Genomic DNA, 27062 nt, shown 5'->3' with positions numbered 1-27062 from the left:
GCGCTCTGCTCTGATGGCGCGCTCCCTTCGCGCTCTTTGTCAGGCACGCCCCCCTTCTTCCTGCGCTCAGTGAGGCTAATGGCGGCGGCAGTTTTCAAACAGTGAAACACGCAGTAATACAGTCTTTAAAGCGCAATTCTTCAGGCGCACAGTACCCGGTGTGACCGGGCACGAAATCCTGTTCGTGACGCCAAAAGTTGACTCGCCCACCCCAGGGCTATGGGACACCCGGTGCCGGGCCGGACTAGTCCGGTGGTAGTCAGTGGTGGCTGGGCCCGGCTCCGTGGCCCTGGTGGGTGTCAGTTGAATATGTGGCTGATGAGTTAGAGTTAATGTTCGTGACGCCACCTGTGGTATGCGGCTATTAAGCCGCCGCTGTTATGGGAGAACTCCGGGGTGATGTTATGACAGCTATGATGGTACTGCTCCCCACAGGTGGAGCGATGCCCCGGGATACCGTTGGTGCCCGTGAAAGTCTATGGTGTTGTGTGGCTAACACGGTGCAGGGCCGACAGGCGAGGAAAGAACCAGGCACAAACAACAGTCTCTTTACCTTTTCCTCTTTTACTCTGGGAACAGTCCAGTCCTGGGAGACCGTTACAGGTGGTGATGGGGATCCGGTCGGCCTGGAAGTACTTGGGATGATCTTTCTGGCCAGCTGAGTATGAGGCCTACTCCTGTACTTTGCTTTGTGATGATAGGACCCTGCTTCTCTGAATCCAGCAATGGCCCTCTTTGCTGCTGGGACCGATGGCACGTCCCTTCTTTCTGTAGGTGGCTGCGCAGACCCTCTCTCTGGTGCTTCTCCGCTGGAGTCCACACCGGGCCCTGATGCTGCAGCTGTACCTTGGATCTTTCTGGGCCAGGGGCTTGCAGCTCTCCTGCCCTTCGGACTCGGCTACCAGGGACGGATTTTATACCCTGGCAACCACAGACTCCGATGTCTGAGTCTCTCTGCTGCCTCTCAGCTATTCCTGCTTCTCTGGGCCAAGCTGCTCCAGCTCTAGGCCCCAGATTCACAGGACAGCTCACTCTGCGTCTGTTCACTTTCACTACTCCCTTCAGACTGACTCCACTTCCTCCCTCTGGTCAGGTAGAGGAAGGCTCCCTGGAATTCCAGGTTCAGAGCTCCCCCTGCTGGCCGGAGGGAGAACTGTGTTGGGTGTTAAACCTGCTGGCCAATGGATCTCCCAATTACCTCCAGGCTCAGCATTAACCCTTTGGGAGGGCAATGCTGTTGTGGCGACCAGGTCCTAGGGCGCCACACTTGCGCGTGCTAGGGTTAATGTTGTGGAAATGATCTGTGGTGCATTTTTGACATCTACAACATGTCACTTTCTCTAGCGGTTAATATGCATTTTATTTGTGAATTTGACCCATAAATTGGAATAAGATGCAGAAAATCCACATATAAAAAACACACACGTGTCTATTAAATTTCCACAGTGGAAATACAATATAAACACATGTAATTCTCATAGGAGTTTATCAATTAAGTTTTATCAATACAGGTACCTCAGCAAATGGGAAATTTCCAAAACTACCGTAAGTAGATACATATAAAACATGACATACACCCACAAAGAAACAGTCAAAAACAAAATGTAAAATCACAAATAACCTAATTTAACTGATTGAGAAAAAAACTGCAAAAATTCACCAAATCCTCATCTTGGAGACTTCGCCTGATATTCAATTTCTGCTCAGGTTTTAGCAGTTTCTGCAATGAATTTGCCTTTGCTTTGTTCACATACAGATTCATTACAGACATTTCTGAGACATAAAATCAAGATCTATGGGCTGGACGTAGCTCTCCCTGCGAATCTGTCTGCAGAGCTTATTGTAAAATACTGGGAATTACCAATGTGAGACATCTAATAATTGACATTTTGCTGTTTGCAATGAGGCAAAGTTCACTTCTGCTCTACTGTGTTCTGATCTCACTGTAGCGCTGTGTGTGGTTATGAAAGCAGACTGTCAGTCATTACATGTCTCACACTGGTAATGCTCCCTTTTATTAAAAATAAGCTCTGGAGGCAGATTTTCAGAAACCTCTGTGTCCGGCCCATAGCTCAGAGCTTACTTACATATAAGAAAAAATGTGGATTTCTCTGGAATAAGACATTGATTTGCAGATATTAAGGTATCATTTTATACAACTCTCTATTAGCTATGTGCCCAAGCTTAGAGGGGAGGTGGATCCTACTAACAGATTCCCTTAAAACGTAAACTGATGATTTAGAGGGTCATGGTCTGTACAGTAAAAAAAAGTAACTAACCAGTAGGTTCATCATATTACAGATTTGATTGCAAAATAAAGATGATATGTGATTAATATGTAAAAAAACAAACAGTGTGGACCCTGTCATCTAAAAAAACACGATTAACTTACAGACATCGGGTTATTATGCAGAATAATAGAGTTATGACACTGTGAGCCTGTCACACTAAAAACTCCACTGCTAGAAGGAAATTAGCCTTATTTCTCTCAGCAGCCTCAGGCTTTCAGTCATAGGTTCACAGCCAGCGGGGTTTCAGTCACTTCTCTGTGCACTGCGACCGCACCCTTGGCAATGACTGACAACCGGCACTGTACTGATGCACTGCTGAGCAAGCTGTCAGTCAGTGAGGGGGCAAAGTTACAGCTGCCAGTCACTATACACAGAGCGGTGACTGAAACCATGCCTCCCGCAACCCTCTGACTGAAAGCATTATGCTGCTGGGAGGAAAAAAGTTAATTTCCTCCTGGCAGCTGGGCTCTCAGTACAGCGACAGAACACTATTAACCTGCAGATTATCCCTATATCTGCAGGTTAATAGCGTTTTCGATTGAAGCATAATAATCAGTGAAAAAGTATCTAACTTCTAATCTTCTATTTTGTTTGACTATCAGAGCCTGGTGGCCCTTCGTTCACAATTGGCAAAGCCATCTGGCTACTCTGGGGCTTGGTGTTCAACAATTCTGTGCCTGTGCAAAATCCAAAGGGAACTACAAGTAAGATTATGGTGTCGGTTTGGGCCTTCTTCGCTGTGATCTTTCTGGCCAGTTATACAGCCAACCTTGCTGCCTTCATGATCCAAGAAGAGTATGTGGACCAGGTGTCTGGTCTCAGTGATAAAAAGGTGGGTCATGGAAAAAGGGAACATTCAACTATTAGAAATGTTTTCGTATATGTATCTATCTATCTGTCTCTCTTTCTGTCTGTCTGTCTCTCTATCTTTCTGTCTGTCTGTCTATTTTTCTATCATTTGTATATCTAAAATTACAAAAAATGAAGCAGCGCTAGCTGTATATTGCCAGATGCATACCTTTAGAGGAATAATATAGACCACATTGCTTCCCCTTAGATCTGGCGAGGGAGGTCATACAGCGGTGAGCAGGGACAGCATACCGAGCGTTCATGGGTATTGACAACCGACACATGCTCAGTATAACAGAGGCTAGCCCAGCCCATAAAAAGGGTCATCCCTGATGAGGATAAACCAAAACCCACAAACCTCAATAAACTTAAAGAGTGTCTGTTGTTTTAATTTTTATTTAATAAATCAACAGTACTCATGAAAATAAGCAACTGTGTAATGTATCTTATCAGACAAATCTGCTTCCTTCTCTGCTGGAACTGATCCGTCATGATCAAATTTCAGAATTTTGAGGTAAAGTCTGTATTTAGTGAAGACTTTTCCATTACTGAGATAGGAAATGGCAGCTGGTGCTGATGAGATTCTATGATCACAAGAGGAGGGAGGAGCAATAGGCAGAGCTCCACCCCCTCATCTATCTACATCGAATCTCATCCCAAAAAATGAGAACACTATGGGTCGCGAAAAATGGCGCAAAACGTGCGCCACATTTTCTGGACAAACCTTTGGGTTTTTTTAATCCTTTAGATAAAAGTAAACCTATACATATTTGGTGTCTACAAACTCGCACTGACCTAAGGCATTACACCGACACATCAGTTTTACCATATAGTGAACACAGTGAATAAAATATCTAAAAAACCATCAAGCAATCCCACTTTTTTGCAATTTTTCAGCATTTGGAATTTTTTGCTGTTTTCCAGTACATTATATGGTAAAACTAATAGTCTTATTTAAAAGTATAACTCGTTCCGACATAAACGAGCCATCACATGGCTCTCTTGACAGAAAAATAAAAACGTTACGGCTCTCAGAAGAAGAATGGTGAAAGAAAAAATGGAAAGAGCAAAATCGGCCAGTCGTGAAGGGGTTAAGCAATGTTATAAATAACATCAGGCAAAGATTCCTCTAGAATGATGGAAGAGATGAATATATTCAGACAGAAAACGATTACTTCATGTTACTGCTGATAAGGATGGTTCCACGTGCTATTGATTCGTGACCCAACTTTTTGTTAAAGGGAACCTGTCACGTAGAATATGCGTTCTGACCTATCAGCAGACGCATGTGTGCCCTAATTACACCTCCCCACCCATCCCTGTGTTGTAAATTTGTGTAATATGAAAGTAATAATAAACGTTTTATTACTTACATATTTCCTATGTAAATAGCAGAGCTCGTCGCCCCATGGGCGTCACATCGCCCTGTGGGCGTTTGCATACTTTCCATGGTATTACGCCCCTGTGGGCGTGATACCATGGATTCACATGTGGGACGTTTCCTGTCGCTCCTTGTAACCATGAATTCTGCTGTCTACCAAAAAATCCTGAAGGACAATGTCTGGCCATGTGTTCTTGACCTCAAGCTGAAGCACAATTGCGTTATACAGCAGGACAATGATCCAAAACAGACCAGCAAGTCCATCTCTGAATGGCTTAAGAAAAACAAAATTAAAACTTTGGAGTGGCCTTGCCAAAGTTCTGTCCTTATTCGGATTGAGATGCTGTGGCTTGATCTTGAACAGTTCATGCTCAGAAACCCTTCAATGTGGCTGAATTATAATGATTCAGCACAGATGAGTGGGCCAAATCTCCTCCAGAGCGTTGTAAATAACTCATTGCCAGTTATTGCAAACGCTTTATTGCAGTTGTTGCTGCTAAAGGTGGCCCGACCAGTTATTAGGTTTTTTTAGGGCAATCATTTTTTCCCACAGGGCCCTGCAGGTTTTTATTTCTTTTTCCCTTAATAATAAAGACCCCCATATATAAACTGCATTTTGTGTTACTTGTGTTATGTTTATCTAATATTTGTTTGGTGACCTGAAACATTTAAGTGTGACAAACAAGCAAAAGAATAAGAAATCAGGAAGGGGCAAACACTTTCTCACACCACTGTATATTACCATCACACACTTATTAAATTGCACCATATCATGACCACATACTGCTAAAAATAGTGAGTGACTGAATGCCACCATACAATAAATATTATCCTAGAATATAGAGACTCAATATTACTACTGTAGCTGAATAAAACAAATAAAAGTTCAATATTATCATGGTATTGCGGTAAAATAATACTACTATACAGTTATGGATTCAGTCTGCAGGCTATGCAAGTGATTGCAAGACTATGCCAAAACAGTAATTTGCTTTCCCTTTTCTTCTGTCTTGGGCCCAGACTGCTATGATAACTTCTCCTAGTCATGAATTCTTCCTGCAGAGTTGATCTCAAAAACTTGTAACTTTTCGCTTTTGAAGCACATCCCCACCCTGTGTACAAACTCCCCATTTTGTTCAAATCAAGATTTATTGAAGAAAATGTAGTCAATACAAAATATTCAAAGACATTTTTTAAGTGATTACATAAGACTAGTGTTGAGCGGACCCGGATCGGCAAAATACGGATCCGCACGGTTTGAGCACCAGATCCGAGTCCGACCCAGACACGGGATTCCGGGTGCACGATCCGGATCCGTTTTTTTTTTCTCTCTCTCCTTCTTCTCTCTCTCTCTCTCTCTCGTCGCGGATTCCGCTCCCCATTGACATATATGGGGCCGGATTCAGGATCGTATCCGGACTTCTTTGTCAACCCGCCGCGGATCCGCCGGACCCGAATTATTTGCAGTCTGTTCAACTCTACATAAGACTATTAAAGAGATCCAAGAAAAAGGAAACAGAGAATGACATATCTAGTAGGTTAAAACCATACATGGATCTCAATATGAGTAAAAACAGTGATATTGATCTATTTTCAAATTAAAGCATTATCGAAGAGCTAGTAGGAATAGCGAAAATAAGAAAAGAATAGAATAGAATAGAAACCTTAAGTAAGAGGAAAAAGGGAAAAAGAAAACAGAGCCCTGCATTAGAGGTTCAAGCCTCACTTCTCTCTGTCACCCCATACTTGACATGGTTCACTAACTTGTAATCCACAGTCCAAATTTCACAGATTCTCTGTACATAATCCAGGGGGTCCACACCTTCAGCACCCTTTCTGAAGTGTCTGTTGCCTGTCCTATAAGTTCCTCCATCCCAAAAATCTCATTAAGTTCTGAAACCAGATCAGACTTAGAAGGTGTCACTACCTGTTTCCACCATCTGGGGATCAGCCTCCTGGCGGCTGCCAGAAAATGCCTAAGGATGCTCTTCTTGTATTTAGCAATGGAGAGCTCACTGAGAGACAAAAGGGCAAGCCCAGGGGTAGGCCGAATCCCCATTCCAGAAACTTTGTTAAATAGAACGAATATATCTCTCCAGAATGCCCTAATAGAGGAGCATTGCCACCAGATATTTATGTACGAGCCTCTTTCTCTCAGACATCTCCAACAGGTGTCCGATGAACCAGGGAACATAGCTTTAACCCGTTCAGCCCCGGGACACTTTCCATTTTTACATTTTTGTTTTTTGCTCCCCTTCTTCCGAGAGCCGTAACTTTTTTATTTTTCCGTCAATCTTGCCATATGAGGGCTTGTTTTTTGCGGGACAAGTTGTACTTTTAAATAAAACCATAAGTTTTACCATATGGTGTACTGGAAGACAGCAAAAAAATTCCAAATGCGGAAAAATTGCAAAAAAAGTGTGATGGCACTATAGTTTTTGGGATGTTTTATTCACGGTGTTCAATATATGGTAAAACTGATGTGTGGGTATGATGCCTGAGGTCGGTGCGAGTTTGTAGAGACAAAACATGTATAGGTTTACTTGTATCTAAGGGGTTAAAAAAAATTCACAAGTTTGTCCAATAAAAGTGGCGCACGTTTTGCGCCATTTTCCGAAACACGCAGCGTTCTCATTTTTTGGGATCTATGGCTCAGTGACAGGGAAAGGGGGGTGATTTGAACTTTTAGTTTTTTTTTTTTTTTTTTTATTTTTTAAAACTTTTTTTTTTACTTTTTTTTTATTTTACTAGTCCCTCTAGGGGGCTATAGGGATCAGCAATCCGATCGCTCTTATCTATCTGCTGATCACAGCTATATAGCTGTAAACAGCAGATTCAGTCACTTTCTGTTTCTCTCTGCTCGCGGCCGAGGGAAAACGAAAGTGAAACTTCATAGCTGCAGGCGTCATCACATGACCCTGTGGTACGATGGCAACCACCGAAAGTCACGTGATCACGCACGTGACTTCCGGTGGGGGCGGCGGTAAGTAAAAAACATGGCCGCGCGCATATAGATCTTGCTGTCAGACTTTGGCAGCAAGATTTAAGGGGTTAATGCCCGCGGGTGGAAACGATTCCACCCGCGGCTAGCAGGCACACATGTCAGCTGTTGAAAACAGCTGATATGTGTGCCGACCGCCGCCTGCCTGCGGCAGGGGGCGGGGCTTAACGGGACATGCTCCATGACGGATATATCCGTCCATGGTCGTGAAGGGGTTAATTGTCGTCGGGCTTCTATACCACCGTATCAAGATCTTGTAGCTTCTCTCCTGCGTCAGAGCACACATAGAAGAGTGCTTAGTGAACAGTAGAATCTTAGCACAGTCACCCTCAGAAAGGCGTCTCCCCAGATCCTCCTCCCATTTGATGAAGCAAAGAAGTTGTTTATAATATTATCTCTCACCTCTCTACCCGAGACAAAGCCCACCTGGTCGTTGTTGATCAGTGCTGGAAGGATGGGTTTCAACCTATTAGCTGTTAGTTTTGCATAGAACTTAATATCTGTGTTTATGAGGGAAATCGGCCGATAGTTACTGCAGAGAAGAGGGTCTTTCCCAGGTTTATGGATGTCTTGCTAAATTCTACTAAAAAGGGGGCTGAAAGCCCGTACTTACGAAGCGCTCACTGATATCCTAATCAGGCACGAATACTAATATTCTTTATAGCAAGATATTATTTATTTTAATAGCACATGAATATATAGTCAATGGTACATAGGCATAAGAACTATTTTTTAGTCATAGAATCTTATACAATAACAGAAATATGCATCAACATTACCGTTTGTTGTAGCAATCCTTTCACATCGGAGGGAACTCGAGTTAATGATAAAGGAATCAACATCATGGCATCTTGCATCACAGGAACAGTGCGTACGTACACTTCAATGTCCTGGATGGTTTCCCTTAACATTAAGCGAGTCCGGTGTATTTTTATAGGAAAACTTTGTAGGTTGTGTTTAAATGGTCACCAGCATGTGACAGCTGAGTCATGTTCATGTAACTTGACCACAAACTGCTGTGGGCACTAGCAGCTTCCTGCACATTTCCTGCACATCCTGCCAGTTGACCATAGTGTTAGTGAAATATTGCAATGAGCCGTAAATTTCATATGCAAGCTTCCTTAAACCTGTCTTTAAGCCAACCACAAGTTTCCGGTAAGTGGAACTGTAAATGTGACTTCCTCATTATCTTATTCCTTGGTCATAGTGAAATTGGATATCCATAGGACATCTCTCTGATACTGAATTATTGATAGGTCAAATAATATCTGGGATCACTCCTATCTTTTGATTATGATTCCTATCTAATCACACATTCTTTCAGTCATATCACATTGGTATCACAATCGGTCCTTGATCCCAGGGATTATTTTCCATCATCAGTATTCCACTAGAAGAAGATCACTCGGAATATACCATACCATGACCAAGAAATATTGTTTGCCACAAATTTTGTTTTCTTGGTTTGTTTAGATAAACGTTGCACTTTCACTACTTTGTTCAGTATATTAAAACTAAAAGTAATATTATCTGAAAAGCTCCCTTGAATATCATGTGTTTTGGCATTTGCTCGATATTCAAAGGAATCATTACACATTACATTTCCCGATATGTTACTACAAGTTTCACTAGACCCATTTATGAACATATTGGCATAAGGCCATAACATATCATGAATTGTCCTTTCCACTAAGCTGGGTTTAAAAGCATCTACAGTATTTATAGCTGTCCCAAAACTTATTTTTATATTCCCCATAGGGATGAATCCCAGGTTAGTCAGTCCAGTCTTATATCTTAGTACCCAAATTCCTCCCTTAAAAGCCAGATATTGCAAATTGGTGACTGTTGCATTCAAATTGCCTTGCCACCATGGAAGATTGATCCATCCCACTATGGAAATGGGTACTGTAGTATTCTATAGACGAACACTTCGAGTGTCTTTATCAGCAAGATGATCAGAACAACTTTTCTACTTTAAGATTTCCTCCATCGATACCGGGACATCCAGATAAAAGATACTGGTGGCTGTAACCGAAGAATGTGTACAGATCCAGCAATCTGTGTGTTGAAAATGTGATGGTGCATCAGAAATTCATTCGCCATAGGTTCCTCCTGATGTAGACTTGTCCATCCAACGACCAAAGAGGCAAACATCAAACACAGGAATTTCTCCATCTCATCACTATCGAGCTCTTCCCAGTAACCGATACCATGGATTCCGCTTATTTACCACACCTTCTGCAAATAAAGATACACTATTATTCTCGTAAATAACATTTTTCTTGTGGGACATATTCCCACTTCTCCACTCCTGGTCTCATTATCAGGAGAGTACGATCTTTTCCGACCCTATTACCTCTGTCTCTGAGGGCGGTCCTTGGAGGTTTTGAATCCATATTTTTGCTCCTACATTTTTAATATTAGAGGATCCAAAACCTTTAGTACCCCGTATTGTTAATTCTGCCGGGGCAGTTCCTTCTCTTATTTCAGACAAGTTTATTAGAATTATCAACACCTGAGCCACCTTCTGGTGTTTCATCAAGATCAAAGGTTCATTTTCAAAATTTAGCATCAGTACCTTGATTTCTCCCTGATAATCTGCATCTATTACCCCTCCCACCACTATGGCTCCTTTTAACACTAAACTAGAACGAGTGGCTATTTGACCATAATGATCCTTTGGTATCTGGCAACCCAATCCTGTTGAAATTGGTTTTACCTTACCTGGGGGTACCACGACAGTTTCCAATGTACTGAGGTCTAAACCTGCTGAATAAGGTGTCGCTCTTTCTGGTATGCCCAAACAGCTGTACCTTGCCTTGTCAACTGTTGGACTGACTTGTCTGATGGCTGCTGCTTTATCTGCTTCTGAATTAAACAAACGTTCAAGTGAGTTAGTAGGGACATGAGCATCGACATGAAATACAGTGGTCTTGGTAGATTGAATAATCCCTTCAATGTCTTGCCACACTTCCCTGACCATCTCAAACACATTTTGCTGTTCCTCTCCCCAGTGGAACTCATATTTTTTCCTCGTTACTTTGTACAAATGAGCCAACATTTGTCCCAAATGAGGGATATGTTGTCTCCAAAAATCAAACAATCCAATATAAGACTGAGTCTCCTGTTTGGATTTAGGGACCGGAAAATTAATAATTTTCTGTCTGGCATTGGGCAAGATCTCTCTGTGCACCTTGTTCCACTGAATCCCTAGAAATGTTACCACCTGAGACGGTCCTTGAACCTTGGCATCACTGATTTCCCATCCTTTACTCCACATATGAGCAATTTTTACGGCAGCTTTTTCTGCCACATTCTGATAATGTTCCAATTTATCCTTCAACAGTCTGGTATTACATTCCATAACTGTTTTCAGGCCACCTAATTCTATCATCTTTTGTTCCATCTGGGAACTTTTCTTCTGCATCTTTAGATTACGCTCATGCATTACACTATATGCACTTGCCAAAATCCAGATGTGCCCTGCTAAAGACACTACATCACCTGCTTTCACAGGGACACTACCGAATACATTCACAACATCAGTAGCTTCACTACCCTTAAGCTTATTCTGCCATTGTTTGCGCCGTGCTAAAGACACTACATCACCTGCTTTCACAGGGACACTACCGAATACATTCACATCAGTAGCTTCACTACCCTTAAGCTTATCCTGCCATTGTTTGCGCCGTGCTAAAAACACTGCATCACCTGCTTTCACAGGGACACTACCGAATACATTCACAACATCAGTAGCTTCACTACCCTTAAGCTTATCCTGCCATTGTTTGTGCCGTGCTAAAGACACTACATCACCTGCTTTCACAGGGACACCACTGAGTACATTCACAACATCAGTAGCTTCACTACCCTTGAGCTTATCCTGCCATTGTTTGTACCGTGCTAAAGACACTACATCACCTGCTTTCACAGGGGCACCACTGAGTACATTCACAACATCAGTAGCTTCACTACCCATAAGCTTGTCCTGCCATTGTTCTACCAATCCACAAGACACTACATCACCTGTTTTCACAGGGGCACTACTGAGTACATTCACAACATCAGTAGCTTCACAACCCTTAAGCTTATTCTGCCATTGTTCTGCCAATCCACAATTGACCAATTCATGTGCTATAAGATTGTAGGGAGCCTCAATCCAGCTTGGGATCTCCACAACAACCTCCTTAACATTATCCTTAGGTTTTCTGAACATTTTGACACTATGCAAAGATTGAAAAAATATTTGGAATTTTGCCAAATATATGTTTTTAACTTCTAAATTACAAAAATTCGTTAATTACTTCTTATAGAAGTAATCCTGCCGACTACGCCAATTTATGTCTTGCTAAATTCTACTAAAAAGGGGGCTGAAAGCCCGTACTTACGAAGCGCTAACTGATATCCTAATCAGGCATGAATACTAATATTCTTTATAGCAAGATACTATTTATTTTAATAGCACATGAATATAATCAATGGTACATAGGCATTTAGAACTATAGTTATAGAAACTTATACAATAACAGAAATATGCATCAACATTACCGTTATGTTGTAGCAATCCTTTCACATCGGAGGGAACTCGAGTTAATGATAAGGAATCAACATGGCATCTTGCATCACAGGAACAGTGCATACGTACACTTCAATGTCCTGGAAGGTTTCCCTTAACATTAAGCGAGTCCGGTGTATTTTTATAGGAAAACTTTGTAGGTTGTGTTTAAATGGTCACCAGCATGTGACAGCTGAGTCATGTTCATGTAACTTGACCACAAACTGCTGTGGGCACCAGCAGCTTCCTGCACATTTCCTGCACATCCTGCCAGTTGACCATAGTGTTAGTGAAATATTGCAATGAGCCGTAAATTTCATATGCAAGCTTCCTTAAACCTGTCTTTAAGCCAACCACAAGTTTCTGGTAAGTGGAACTGTAAATGTGACTTCCTCGTTATCTTATTCCTTGGTCATAGTGAAATTGGATATCCAAAGGACATCTCTCTGATACTGAATTATTGATAGGTCAAATAATATCTGGGATCACTCCTATCTTTTGATTATGATTCCTATCTAATCACACATTCTTTCAGTCATATCACATTGGTATCACAATGGATTACAGTAATATGAGCTCTTAGAGCCTGTTGTGGGAACCTACCCCTGGAGGACACAAAATTACACATAGTAAGTAATAATGGGCTCAGCAGCTCCGAGAATTCCTTATAGTAACCCGCAGTAAAACCATCTGGGCCAGGACTCTTTCCCTTTTTGGCTTCCTTTATAACTGCGGCCACCTCCTCCAAGGTAAATTCCCTTTCCAAGTCAGACCATACTTCTGCCGGCAGTGACGGAAGTCTATGTAGTCGGAGGTAGTCCTCAATTTTCTTTTTTAGCATGTCTGTCGGCAGATCAGCATAATGTCCTTTTATATTGTACAAAGCTTCGTAGTAAGAAGTAAAGCTAGATACAATATCTTTTGTACTATGGACCTTAAGACCTCACGCACTGCTAACACAAGGGATGTAGGTGGTCGCTGTTTTTTGGTGGAGGGCTCTTGCTAGTAATTTGCCGCTTCTATCTCCCATGTGGTAAAACCTACTTATCATTCTATCTCGCCATGCTCTTGATTTCTGATCTAAAATGCTCAACAGTTTTTGACGTGCTGTGGAGAGCTGACTAAAAATAAAGGGCGATAGACCTTGTTTGTGTTTTTTTCTAAATTTGCTATGGACAACAACAAGTCCTTTATCTCTCCAGCGCTCTCCCTTTTGAGTCGTGAGCCATAAGAGATAAAGATTCCCCTCACCACATTTCAATGCCTCCCATTTTATTGATGCGAAGAAGAGTCTCCCCCATGGTCCAGCATGAAATTTTGTATAGCTTGAGATACCTCTGCCTGACACAAGGGGTCTCGCAAAGGTTTTCATTCAAATGCCACGTGAGGCCCTGCCCACCTTGGGACCCAAAATTCAAGCTCAGGTATACTGGCGCATGGTCAGACCACAGGATAGATCCAATCTCCGCCTCAACCTGGAAATCTAGCAGAGAATGAGAAATAAAAAAATAATATATTCTACTGTAGGTCTGATGTACCTGGGAAAAGAAAGTGAAGTCCTTATCCTCAGGGTGGAGTATCCTCAACACCTCAACCAATCTCATGCTGTGAGCGAAAGCTTTTAAACCTCTACTTATGAAGAGGGGATACGAGGACCTGCCCGAGGAGACATCTAAGGTTGGATTTAAAGGGACATTAAAGTCACCTCCCATAATTACCGGAGAGGAGTCTGCAAAATCCTCGAGAAGACGCATACATTTTAGATGGAATTGCTTCTGGCTTTGGTTCGGGCTGTATACAGTTAGGTCCAGAAATATTTGGACAGTGACACAAGTTTTGTTATTTTAGCTGTTTACAAAAACATGTTCAGAAATACAATTATATATATAATATGGGCTGAAAGTGCACACTCCCAGCTGCAATATGAGAGTTTTCACATCCAAATCGGAGAAAGGGTTTAGGAATCATAGCTCTGTAATGCATAGCCTCCTCTTTTTCAAGGGACCAAAAGTAATTGGACAAGGGACTCTAAGGGCTGCAATTAACTCTGAAGGCGTCTCCCTCGTTAACCTGTAATCAATGAAGTAGTTAAAAGGTCTGGGGTTGATTACAGGTGTGTGGTTTTGCATTTGGAAGCTGTTGCTGTGACCAGACAACATGCGGTCTAAGGAACTCTCAATTGAGGTGAAGCAGAACATCCTGAGGCTGAAAAAAAAGAAAAAATCCATCAGAGAGATAGCAGACATGCTTGGAGTAGCAAAATCAACAGTCGGGTATATTCTGAGGAAAAAGGAATTGACTGGTGAGCTTGGGAACTCAAAAAGGCCTGTCCCCGGATGACAACAGTGGTGGATGATCGCCGCATACTTTCTTTAATGAAGAAGAACCCGTTTACAACATCAACTGAAGTCCAGAACACTCTCAGTGAAGTAGGTGTATCTGTCTCTAAGTCAACAGTAAAGAGAAGACTCCATGAAAGTAAATACAAAGGGTTCACATCTAGATGCAAACCATTCATCAATTCCAAAAATAGACAGGCCAGAGTTAAATTTGCTGAAAAACACCTCATGAAGCCAGCTCAGTTCTGGAAAAGTATTCTATGGACAGATGAGACCAAGATCAACCTGTACCAGAATGATGGGAAGAAAAAAGTTTGGAGAAGAAAGGGAACGGCACATGATCCAAGGCACACCACATCCTCTGTAAAACATGGTGGAGGCAACGTGATGGCATGGGCATGCATGGCTTTCAATGGCACTGGGTCACTTATGTTTATTGATGACATAACAGCAGACAAGAGTAGCCGGATGAATTCTGAAGTGTACCGGGATATACTTTCAGCCCAGATTCAGCCAAATGCCGCAAAGTTGATCGGACGGCGCATCATAGTACAGATGGACAATGACCCCAAGCATACAGCCAAAGCTACCCAGGAGTTCATGAGTGCAAAAAAGTGGAACATTCTGCAATGGCCAAGTCAATCACCAGATCTTAACCCAATTGAGCATGCATTTCACTTGCTCAAATCCAGACTTAAGACGGAAAGACCCACAAACAAGCAAGACCTGAAGGCTGCGGCTGTAAAGGCCTGGCAAAGCATTAAGAAGGAGGAAACCCAGCGTTTGGTGATATCCATGGGTTCCAGACTTAAGGCAGTGATTGCCTCCAAAGGATTCACAACAAAATATTGAGACTAAAAATTTTTTTTTGGGTTTGTTTTATTTGTCCAATTACTTTTGACCTCCTAAAATGGGGAGTGTTTGTAAAGAAATGTGTACAATTCCTACAATTTCTATCAGATATTTTTGTTCAAACCTTCAAATTAAACGTTACAATCTGCACTTGAATTCTGTTGTAGAGGTTTCATTTCAAATCCAATGTGGTGGCATGCAGAGCCCAACTCGCGAAAATTGTGTCACTGTCCAAATATTTCTGGACCTAACTGTATATTAGCAATCACAAATCTGGAATTCTTCCAGGACACCTGGAGAAAGACGTACCTACCTGTGGGATCAATAAGAGATTTTAGGACTTCTGGCACAAAGGATCTGTGGAAGGCATTGAAACACCACTGGATTTTGATTCTGGGTTTGTACTATTGAGCCATGTCGGATAATTCCTCGTGCTTAATTTGGGGATCGAATCTGCCCGAAAATGAGTTTCCTGCAACAGCAGGACCGCTACTTTTTGCTTGTGGCATGAAAAAACTATTTGTCGTCTTTTCTCTGGCACATTCAGACTTTTAACATTGTAAGAACAGAATTTAATCCTATCCATAGTCTATCTGAAACAGGACTGAGCCTAGGAGAATAGGGGCTATCTGCCACCCGCAGGGAAAGGATGGAGGAGAGAAAGCAAAGATAAAGAATAAGATAGAGCAAGAGAAAGAGAAGATTGTGACAGGGCAAAGAAAAGCTAGACAAGCCCTGTGAATCATTTGTGCTGGGTTTAGATGGTGTATCGCCACTTTTTGCACCAAAGTAGGAGGAAGTGGAAGCCAAGGGCCTAGGAGCTCTTCACTCCCCCCCCTCCTCCGCCGCCTATGTATTATAACTATGCTATGTTTAAAGAAAGAATCATCGCTGACACAATAAGAACCTATATACAAAGCAGTTCCACCTCAATTTCAGAAACTCAAACTAAACCAGCTGCTCAACGCTGGAGGGACAGTTACTGTCTCAGTCTACTAGAGAAACTAGTCAGGAACACATTTCTTGAACAGTTATAGATAACATTAACTTTAGAGTCCCAATCCAGATCTCTCAGGAATCCCAACCACTCACGAACATTACAGCCCCGACGGGCTCCATCATTGACCAGGTGGTGAGCATCAAATATTCAAACTCAGACGCTCATTAAGCAACACCCATCTCACGTGATCTGGAGACCTCAGGTGTCTTTTGCCGCCTCGGCTTGGGTCCGGGTCTTGTTTTTCTTGTTCCGATGAGCCGTGATCCATCTTGGAGGGGAGACAGGAAGCACTGGAGCCGAGGGCCACTCTGGGAGATCCACCATCGGAATTTCAAAGGTTCCCAGGAAGTTGGCGAGGTCACCCAGCGAACGGAAAGTAGCCTTCTTCCCCTCCTTGCTGGCTGTCAGGTTGAAGGGAAACCCCCACCTATATGGAATGTCTCTTTCCTTCAGCTGGTGCAAGAGTGGTCTTAAAGCTCTTCTCTGTAATAAAGTACGCCTGGCCAAATCTGGGAAGAGGGAGATCTGAGTGTCCATAAAGGTGATCGGACTTTTGTCACGTGCAGCATGCATGATAGACTCTTTTATTTTGAAAAAATGAATCAACAGATGATGTCACGGGGTCTGGACTCTGATCTAGGACCAAGGGCTCGATGTATTCTGTCCAGCTCCACTGAATGAGGCCCTCTCTCTCCCAGTAGCTGTTTGAATAAATTCTGCGCAACACAGTCCAGCTCCCCATTACTCACTGTTTCAGGTCTGCCTCTTATCCAGATGTTATTCCACCTATTGCGGTTTTCAATATCCTCTAGGTCCCCTGCCAACTCCTGCAGCTTGTTGGAGTTACTGAGAATGGCTTCTCTGTGTGCCTGCAGTTCACACAGCACCTCATCCTGTGTCTTTTCCACCTCCTCCACTTTCACAGTAAATGCAGCAGTGAGAGACTGCAGCTCCTTCCTGTGTGCTGCTTCTAGCCTGCCAATGCAGCCTTCCAGATCTTCCTTAGTGGGGAGTGATTTTAGATATTTGCTAATCTCTGACAGGGCCATGTCTTCTCCACCCTCCATGAGCCCCTCTTGAGATTCTTCTGGAGTTATACTGCCTAAACTGCTCCGTGCCCGCTGAGAACTCTCCACAGCATGGGAAGCCTGTGCCATCTTCGTCTTCACTGACCTGGGAGTCTTCTGTGAGGTGAGCGGGGATCCATGATTTAAGAAGCGCTCCATGCGTGCCGGTGCTTTATTTTCGGTCTGGCCGGTTGTGGAGGGCTTCCGAGGTCTGCCCATAAGATCAGAACAGCGGGGATTCAAGTTTAGATGGCAGGATCAGGGGAGATTGCAGAGAGCTCCAGGCTCGAGCTTCTTACCCGGCCATTAGTAAGCCACACACCCCCAAACTCCCCATTTTGTTGTTTTTCTTCTTCTTTATCCATTTTCTTCTGTATTGTAGATTATATCATTGGCTCTATTTTTCAGTAACAGCAATTACCATATTAGGCCCCCTTCACAAGTCTGTTTCTAGTACGTGTTGTATCTGTCATTTACACAGACACCACACGCACCCATTATAACCTATGGTGCTAGTCTTATATCCGTGTTGTTACACAGACCATGTGTCCGTGCAAAACACACAGAGAGATGTCCATTTTTTCCAGCACAAAACAAGAGTCTATGTAGATTTACGCCCTATTAATACATATAAAACAAAAGGGGCCATTACAAATGTTTATGCATTCATAGGAGCCAGTGGAATAACTCATGATTTGATGTATTGCCTGGTGTCATTCTATCAGATGAAATGTAAGTTATTGCTGTGTAATACCACTGATGACCAGCAGGTGATGGTTTAGGGGTCGGGAAGGGGCTGTATTTGGGGATGTCTGATCAACATCCTCTATGGTCTGGTCCACTATGATGACTAGAGAATTGGCAGTTGACAGTTGGCAGTTGCGACAGGCCCAACTAGAGGGGAGGAGCAGGGTACAAGAGCTACTAGGATCGAGCATCTTGCCAGATATTCTTTCCTGACCACCAAGAGCCAACAACAGGAGAAATATAAAGGCATGTTCCTGCCTTATGGAGGGAATCTAGAAACAGAGTCCAGACAAGTATTGACACAGGTGAATGGCACTCAGTGTCCTGCCGACTATAGTAGGTAGTCTAAGAGACTGAGTGCATAGCCCTAAAGAATCTAAAGGTACAAAGCTCATTGTAGCAAGGCCATCCCGCAGGTATATATTTGGCATGTCAGGGTATTAGTCCAATTGCCATCAAACCGGACCCTATATGGAAATCCAGTGCTGCGGCTAAATGCTGAAGAAGCTGTGAATTATTAATCTGTGACCCAGTAAACCGTTAGCGCTGATTATACCAAAGTCTGGTCTGCCTTATTACTACCTACCTACCTCTAAACCATCTAGATGTACCCTGGGAACAGGTCTGTAGCACCAGGAACCGAGGAGGAAAGTGACACCCCAAACTGCACAACACCGCAGAACAGCCACAACACCGCTCGGCACCTACATCTGGGCCTAATAGTGCTGAACCTGACCCTATTATCCAGGTGTGACATTCACTGCAGTAGGACTAGGGGAGGGCACTGTTAAGGTCTGTTGTACCCTGTTGATGCCAGGGTCGTATTGCCTTCAATTTGACCAGTGAGTAATTATTAAAGCATGCGGTAGCAGAAGCTAGCCTATATCACAGATATTGTTGCTATTTCAAGATGCAGACTATGGAGCAACAAATGATGAAGGCATGTTAAGATATAGTAGAACCATGTATGGGGTACAGAAGGATTTTCCAAAATGGAATCCAAGATGAAGGTCAGGGACAGAAAATTTTGGCAACAAAGCAAATACTAATGTGAAATACCACTTTTTCAGGTAAAACCTTAAACCCAAGCAAAAAAACAATTGAGGCTTATGCTAATGTGGCGCCCTGGACAAGCCAGGACGTCACAGGTACTGCAACAACACACCCCACACCCCGGTTAGGAACATCTAAGTCAGATACAAATCCTTGTTGCCTCCCTCCAGGGGCTGATGTCCACACCAGGTGGGGCGGAGCCAGGCGGTTGGCTCCTCCCACCGAGGAGTTCATAGTCCTGGAGGCGGGAAAGGACGGCAGTTGAGTTTAGAGTGTGAGTTAGGGATGTAGTAGTGGAGGAACAGACTGGCCGTGTCCGGGTACGTGGCCCGGGCACAGAAACAGCAAGGTTGGCAGACGGTGGTGACCGTCTGCAGGAGAGGCCGATTGACCCACAACCGTAAGGACCGGGGACAGGCGGTGGGCCGCTGGTACCGGATCGGGGAGCGAAGAGAAGCCAGCACCATCCGGCAGGGCCTACGGACCCCGACCAGGCTAGGAGTCGCCGTTAAACCGGTCAAATCCGTCAGCGACGGGAACCTCCGGGGTTTCCCAGCAGTAAAGACCCGACTGAAGGCAACCATCCAAACCGTGAGGGAGATAAAGCTACCGCCAGAGCTAGAGCTCCCAGGGCCAGAGCCTGCAGGCAAAAAGGGGCTCCCTTAGCCAACATACCGCGGGGGAGCGGGTTACCGGTGGGAAGCCATCGGGGCCGAGAACATAACACCAGTGCAGGGAGAGACAGTTACCGCCAGCCTACCGGGAGTGACCGTCGCAGCCGTATGTGGGACTCGTCCATCCAGCCGTTTGTTTTACCAGAGACTCCGTGTGCGTTACTGGCTGAGTAAGTACCACCGTTCCGTCTGGCACTGCGCTGCCCCGCGATCCGGCACCTGGCCAAGCCCCGCAATCCACCAAACAGACAACAACTCCGGGCCCCGGGACTGCCAAAATCCCCCTACCCACGGAGGGGAGAGAAACATCCCAGCTGCTCCCTGTCATCGCTCCCAGGATTCCCGTACAGAGATTCCCAACCTCACCACACACCGTGGGTGGCGTCACAAACCAACATCCCAAGCACCAACAAAACTCCCCTTTCACTCACGGGCGAGGAGCGCCGCTCGAGTCCCCGGATCCGGCCCACCGCTCAAGCCACCGAGCAGCAGCAGCGCCGGACCCGAGCGTGGTGAGCGCAGCGCCCCGCCGCCCGCGACACTAACACTACTTAAAAGTAAGCTGTTCCTGGGTGTTTGGGGGACATTCTCTGATGGCCCCAGGGCAGAGCTTAGATGTCTTGGGTTTTCAGTTGAAAACATCAGTAAGTATGCTGGTGTAAGGACTGTAGAAAGGATGGTTTGAACTTTAACACCAGAAGCAATTTAAAGCTTTCACTCTACAGACTTGCCCCAGCTATATACTTGCTATATTACGGTATAATCATCATGCCCTTAAATGCGTACCATGTAGTCTTAATGCCATGTTGCCATGCCCCATATAGAAAGTGCTGCGTTCTTTCCTCTGCTATATTAAAATGTTTTAGGAAAGTGGATTTGATTTCTTGAAACTCTTGCTCTTTGCATCTAATAACAGTATTCCCTGAAAATATGCAAGGTAGAAAATGCAAAATTAAAAAGCAAGTTATAAAGTAAAAAAAATCACAGCTTTAAAAAAAATTGTGCCAAATCTGCAGAAAAGACATTGAAAAAGCAGGAAAATGCTTACAAAATAGAGCAAGACTATAATAATTAGAGCAGGAGGGTGTTTTTTTGGTGTTGAATATGTAGATGTAGAATGAAACTGTGTTTTTGCATCTGGTAACATGGCCTACATACATGCATCATACAAGTTGGCCCTGTAAACACCAGCAGGTTACCCTGGTAATACCGGCCATTTGCTATGGGTTTAAATTGAACTTGTCGCCAGGTTTTTCCCATATACAGTAGGGCCAGCACCTATAAGCCTTCATATATAGCATTCTGGAAGCTGTAAATATGACCTCAATCCGCTCTGCAAGGCAAAAAAATAGACCTTTAATTACACTCTCCTACAAGGCAGTCTGGTTTGATTGCTATCTCTAGTCTTAATCCGGCGCCTCCTTTCTTCTTGCCTTCTCCATCCTCCTGCTCCACTTAATGTGGTTGACCATCCTACATCTTCCATGCAGTGTCCTCCATCATTTTCCTGCGCAGCTGCACTTCTCTCTATCCTACTATGGACAGAGCAAAGTACTGTAATGCGCGTGCATGAGGATAGTCAAAAAAGCACTTGCATATGCGCATTACAATACTTTGCTCTGGCTCGGCAGGGCAGAGAGAAGTTAACCAGCGCAGGAGAGTGATGGAGGATACTTTGTGGATGACATAGAAGCGTCATCCACATGTAGCAGTGAAGGAGGACGCTGATCATAAAAACAGAGGATCTGGATCAAGACCAGCGACGTCCATTGGATCAGACCATGCCGCAGGGGAATATAATAAAAGGTCTTTTCTTTGCTTTGCAAAGCAGATTGGGCACATAAATAAAGCGTTCCAGAATGCTGTATATGAGGGCTTATAGGTGGTTGCCGTACTTTATATGTGAAAAAACATGTGACAGGTTCCTTTTAAGCAGTTACATTGCCAATAGTGCTGTGTTTACAGGGAAACTTTAAAGAGGACCTTTCAGCAGGATTTAGCACTATAAAGTAAATACATGGCCATAATGGCACTGTGATTATGATTAAATAGATATCTGCAGTGAAGGAATCTAATCTTTGGTTGCTAAATAATCTTTCTCTAAAGTGTTCATGATGATGTCATCCATGCTCAGGGCGGGACTTGGGGTAGGATCTTCTTCTCCGTCCCTCCACCTGCCTCCTCTGTTCCTTCTACAAGTCACTGATTATTTAATGACCTGTCTCCTTTTTCAAATTCCATGCCTCCGCTGCCACCATGACTGCCGTGGGCAGTGCATGCGTGGTGTGATTCTGTGGGAGATCTGCAGGTATTCATTGAAATGGTGCTAGATGAGATGTGGAGCATGCGCAGACCAAGATTTCAACACAATGATCTCTTCATTAAGCCAAAATCTTGATCTGCACATGCACCGCAGAAGACAGTCTGTAGAATCACACTGCGCACGATCTTCAATAAAATGGGGCTGGATGCGGCGCATGCGCAGATCGAGATTTTGGCTTAGTGAATAAGTTATTGAAATATACAAGAGAACATATTAGTGCTTCCAGTGTGCATAAACATGAAAACCTACAGGAAAGACACTGAAACACATGCTGTAAAAACAATAATTTTTATTATTGAATACATTTTATAAAAAGAGTTTAAAATTACAGAAGAGAATTGTAAAAAAGAGGAGAGAGAAAATAAAACAGTGATTATGCAAAATGACCCCCAGTTGGTCACCCAAAACTTGTAAAGGGAAATTATAGACAATCAATGCAAAATATCAATAAGTATACCTATGGAGTGATGCAAGATGAATCAGTCCATGCAATTTGATGTAATCTAGAGCCCATATATAACCGTAAATCCGGATGTATAGGAAATAAAAAGCATAAATTGTTATTTTCTCTCTCCTCTTTTTTACAATTCTCTTCTGTAATTTTAAACTTTTTATAAAATTTATTCAATAATAAAAATTATTGTTTTTACAGAATGTGTTTCAGTGTTTTTCCTGTAGGTTTTCACGAATAAGTTATTGAGCTGAAATTTTAGTCTGAGCATGCGCCACATCCAGTGCCATTTTTCTTGAAGACCTGCACGCTGCCTGTATTATCATGGCAGCAGCAGAGGTCCTGAATTTAAAAAATGAGGCAGGTCAGTGAATAATCAGTTGACCAGTAGAAGAAAGAGGAAGCAGGCGGAAGGGCGGAGAAGATGACCCTACTCCCCAAGTCCTGCCGTGATGCACGGATGACGTCATCATCAAAACTTTATAGGAAGATTATTCAGCAACAAAAGATTTGATTCCTTCAATGCAGGTATCCATTTAATCAGCATCACAGCGCCTTTATGGCCATGTATTTTATAGGTTTTCTTTAAAGCAGTTTGATCTGAACCATATCAGAGTTTTGAACTGTCTTGCTCTATACGTCATCCTTTTTTCTAGAAAGCAGAAGAAAGTAACATTTTGGAGGAATCCATTTTTTTCCTTTCTTGCAATTGCAATATCAAACTGCTAGTTATGAGTAAAATAGAAAGCATAGTGTGCCAAAAGAAATCTAGAATATTCCGCTATGTTCAGCCTGTAGAAAAGTGCCTTTTATACTCCGGATAATAGAAAAGTAACACAGCAATCACTTGGGTTTAAGCTTTGTGACGGCGGTTTTATATTCTGTCATTATAAAGCCAAGATAAATCCTAGAAATGTTGCCATCATTTTAATTTCTTAATGCACAAATGCATGCTTTGGTGATTTCTCACTGCATCTAAAATAAACTCCAGAGAAGGTAAAAATTCCCAAGGGGTAAAGCACAGAATCTTTGGATGGCCGTCAAACTCTGTGCCAAGGGAACTGGAAGTGACAAAGCGTGAACGATGCAGGATACTGGGCTTCCTAAAAAGGCTCCTATGAAACCTGACTCATCCCTCAGCCCCAAGAAGCGATGTGGACAGACACGACCTGATGAGACCTTCTGACTCAACGCAGCAGAGACGGAGTGTTCTGCCAGATGTAAATCCATCCTGACAGATCAGAGCATCTTCAGGCTTATCAGCTGATTGCTGAAAACGAGGATGCCACATAGTTAGACTGAAAAATATTGTCAAACGCTTATTTAGACCAGTGTTTTCCCACTTATTCGTATTTGACAACCTGGAAACTCTGTATTTCTGTGCTTGGTTGCTGTGCCTTAGTTCACACATATTTCCTTCAGATCTAATCTTCTGTTGTTGTGCTCTTGAAGTCCTCTAGTGTTCAGCATCAATAAAGGATGGGCTATGGAGCGTGAACTCTTTGCAATCTTATACTGTATTTGTATGTGATCAACATGCTGTCACTAAATTCCTACAATTAGTTTATATACAGTACTGTGCAAAAGTTATAGGCAGGCGGGGAAAAAATTCCACAAAGTAAGAATAATTTCAAAGATAATGTTAATGGTTTATATTTATCAATTAATAAAATGCAAAGTGAATGATCAAAAGAGAAAGTCTAAATCAAAAGAATGTATTGGTGTCCTCACACTTTGCCTTCAAAACAGCATCAATTCTCTTATACGAGTACACTGGTGTGAGCGAGCCCTAAGGCTAGGTGCAGACATCCGTTTTTCTTTCCTCATCTGAGAAAATCTAATCAATTATGCTAATCACATTCTGATCAGAGTTTGATCAACGTGTCATACAAGTTTCTTGGGTCTGGAGAAGATAGGAAAAAAAAAATTCTCTATCTCCATTTTCTCAGTCCATGAAAATCGGACCACTCTCAGATGTCATCCAAGTGGAGTCCGATTTCTTTGATGGACCCATTGACTTGCATGGCAGAGTGCGATAATAGGATGCAACTTAGACATGCTGAGATTTTATTCACAGAACTCGAGCACTGCCCCATAGCAATGGGATCTGATATTTTATCGAATTGCACTTGGACCAAAAAAATATGGTCATGTTCATTGTGCACGATCCCTTAGAGTTGTGTACCCCGAGATAGGTACTGATTAGTGATGGGCAAACCCCCCCCATTACTAATCTGTAATTGAAATTAAATAAACACAAACACAGAAAAAAAGAAAAATACAAAAAATACCCTCTTTCATCACTTTATTAACCCCCAAAACACCCCTGCAGTGCTGACGTAATCCACACAAGGTCCAACAACGATTCCAGCTTTGCTACACCTGAAATCACAGCGAGCAATCATGGAACATGACTGCCCGCTGCAGACTTCAGGCAGAGAATGAACCATGATGATCAGCGGTGATGTTACTCAGATAAGTTGTGGGCAGAGCTGGAAGTTCCCACGGCCCTCCACCTGTGACCTCAGGTAACCTGACCTCAGATGACTTTAGTAAAGTCAGTGACTTCACCTCAGGTGAGGTCACTGAGTTTAATGAACTATCCTGAGGTCAAGTTACCTGCGGTCACAGGTGCTCTAATCCCCCTATCTTTTCTACCACCATTTTTAATTGCCGGATTCTGTTCCCCATAGACTTATATGGGTACCGGCATCTGTCCAGATATCCAGGATCAATTCTGGGCTGAAACCATATTTTTTTTTTTAATCCAGTCCCCGTTATCTGTAAGTCCACCTATTACTAATACTGATTGCTTTTATACAGTGGGTATGGAAAGTATTCAGACCCCGTTACATTTTTCACCCTTTGTTTCATTGCAGCCATTTGGTAAATTCCAAAAAGTTCATTTTTTTCTCATTAATGTACACTCTGTTCACCATCTTGACAGAAAAAAAAACAAATGTAGAAATTTTTGCAATTTATTAAACAAGAAAAACTGAAATATCACATGGTCATAAGTATTCAGACCCTTTGCTCAGACACTCATATTTAAGTCACATGCTGTCCATTTCCTTGTGATCCTCCTTGAGATGGTTCTATTACTTCATTGGAGTCCAGCTGTGTTTCATTAAACTGATAGGGCTTGATTTGGAAAGGCACACACATGTCTATATAAGACCTCACAACTCACAGTGCATGTCAGACCAAATGAGAATCATGAGGTCAAAGGAACTGCCCAAGGATCTCAGAGACAGAAATGTGGCAAGGCACAGATCTGGCCAAGTTTACAAAATAATTTCTGCAGAACTCAAGGTTCCTTAGGGCACAGTGGCCTCCATAATCCTTAAATTGAAGAAGTTTGGGACCACCATACATCTTCCTAGACCTGGCTGTCCAGCCAAACTGAGCAATCATGGGAGAAGAGCCTAGGTGAGAGAGGTAAAGTAGAACCCCAAGATGACTGTGGCTGAGCTCCAGAGATGCAGTAGGGAGATGGGAGAAAGTTCCACAAAGTCAACTATCACTGCAGCCCTCCACCAGTCGGGCCTTTATGGCAGAGTGGCCCGACGGAAGCCTCTCCTCAGTGCAAGACATATGAAAGCTCACATAAAGTTTGCTAAAAAAAAGCACATGAAGGACTCCCAGACTATGAGAAATAAGATTCTCTGGTCTGATGAGATGAAAATAGATCTTTTTGGTGATAATTCTAAGCGGTATGTGTGAAGAAAACCAGGCACTGGTCATCACCTGCCCAATACAATCCCAACACTGAAACATGGTGGTGGCAGCATCATGCTATGGGAATGTTTTTCAGCTGCAGGGACAGGACAACTGGTTGCAATTGAAGGAAAGATGAATGCAGCAAAGCACAGAGATATCTTGGAAGAAAACCTCTTCCAGAGTGCTCTGGACCTCAGACTTGACCAAAGGTTCACCTTCCAACAAGACAATGACCCTAAGCACACTGCTAATATAACAAATGAGTGGCTTCAGAACATCTCTGTGACCATTCTTGACTGGCCCAGCCAGAGCCCTGAGCTAAACCCAATTGAGCCCCTCTGGAGAGACCTGAAAATGGCTGTCCACCAACGTTCACCATCCAACCTTACGGTACTGGAGAGGATCTGCAAGGAAGAATGGCAGAGGATCCCCAAATCCAAGTGTGAAAAACTTGTTGCATCATTTCCAAGAAGACTCATGGCTGTACTAGCTCAAAAGGTGCTTCTACTCAATACTGAGGAAAGGATTTGAATAATTATGACAATGTGATATTTCAATTTTTCTTGTTTAATACATTTGCAAAAATGTCTACATTTCTATTTTTTTCGTCAAGATGGGGAGCAGAGTGTACATTAATGAGAAAAAAATGAACTTTCTTGAATTTACGAAATGGCTGCAATGAAACAAAGAGTCAAAAATTTAAACAGGTCTGAATACTTTCCGTACCCACTGTAAATGCATGCATGTGTCCATTGCTTT

The 27062-nt window shown here is 43.0% G+C and overlaps 1 protein-coding gene across 1 annotated transcript in view; it reads left to right on the top strand.

Moving 5' to 3' along the window:
• Positions 1 to 27062, top strand: part of GRIN2B (glutamate ionotropic receptor NMDA type subunit 2B) — a 935536-nt gene that overhangs the window by 844667 nt on the left and 63807 nt on the right. The window contains exon 10 of the mRNA XM_075321904.1: positions 2894 to 3123. Coding sequence (XP_075178019.1) covers positions 2894 to 3123 — 230 coding nt within the window. The remainder of the gene's footprint in view (positions 1 to 2893; positions 3124 to 27062) is intronic.

This window comes from Anomaloglossus baeobatrachus, chromosome 8, assembly GCF_048569485.1.
Source record: "Anomaloglossus baeobatrachus isolate aAnoBae1 chromosome 8, aAnoBae1.hap1, whole genome shotgun sequence".
NCBI classification, from domain to species: Eukaryota; Metazoa; Chordata; class Amphibia; order Anura; family Aromobatidae; genus Anomaloglossus; species Anomaloglossus baeobatrachus.
Note: the sequence above shows the minus strand (reverse complement) of the source record. Positions and strands in the feature narration are given on the sequence as shown.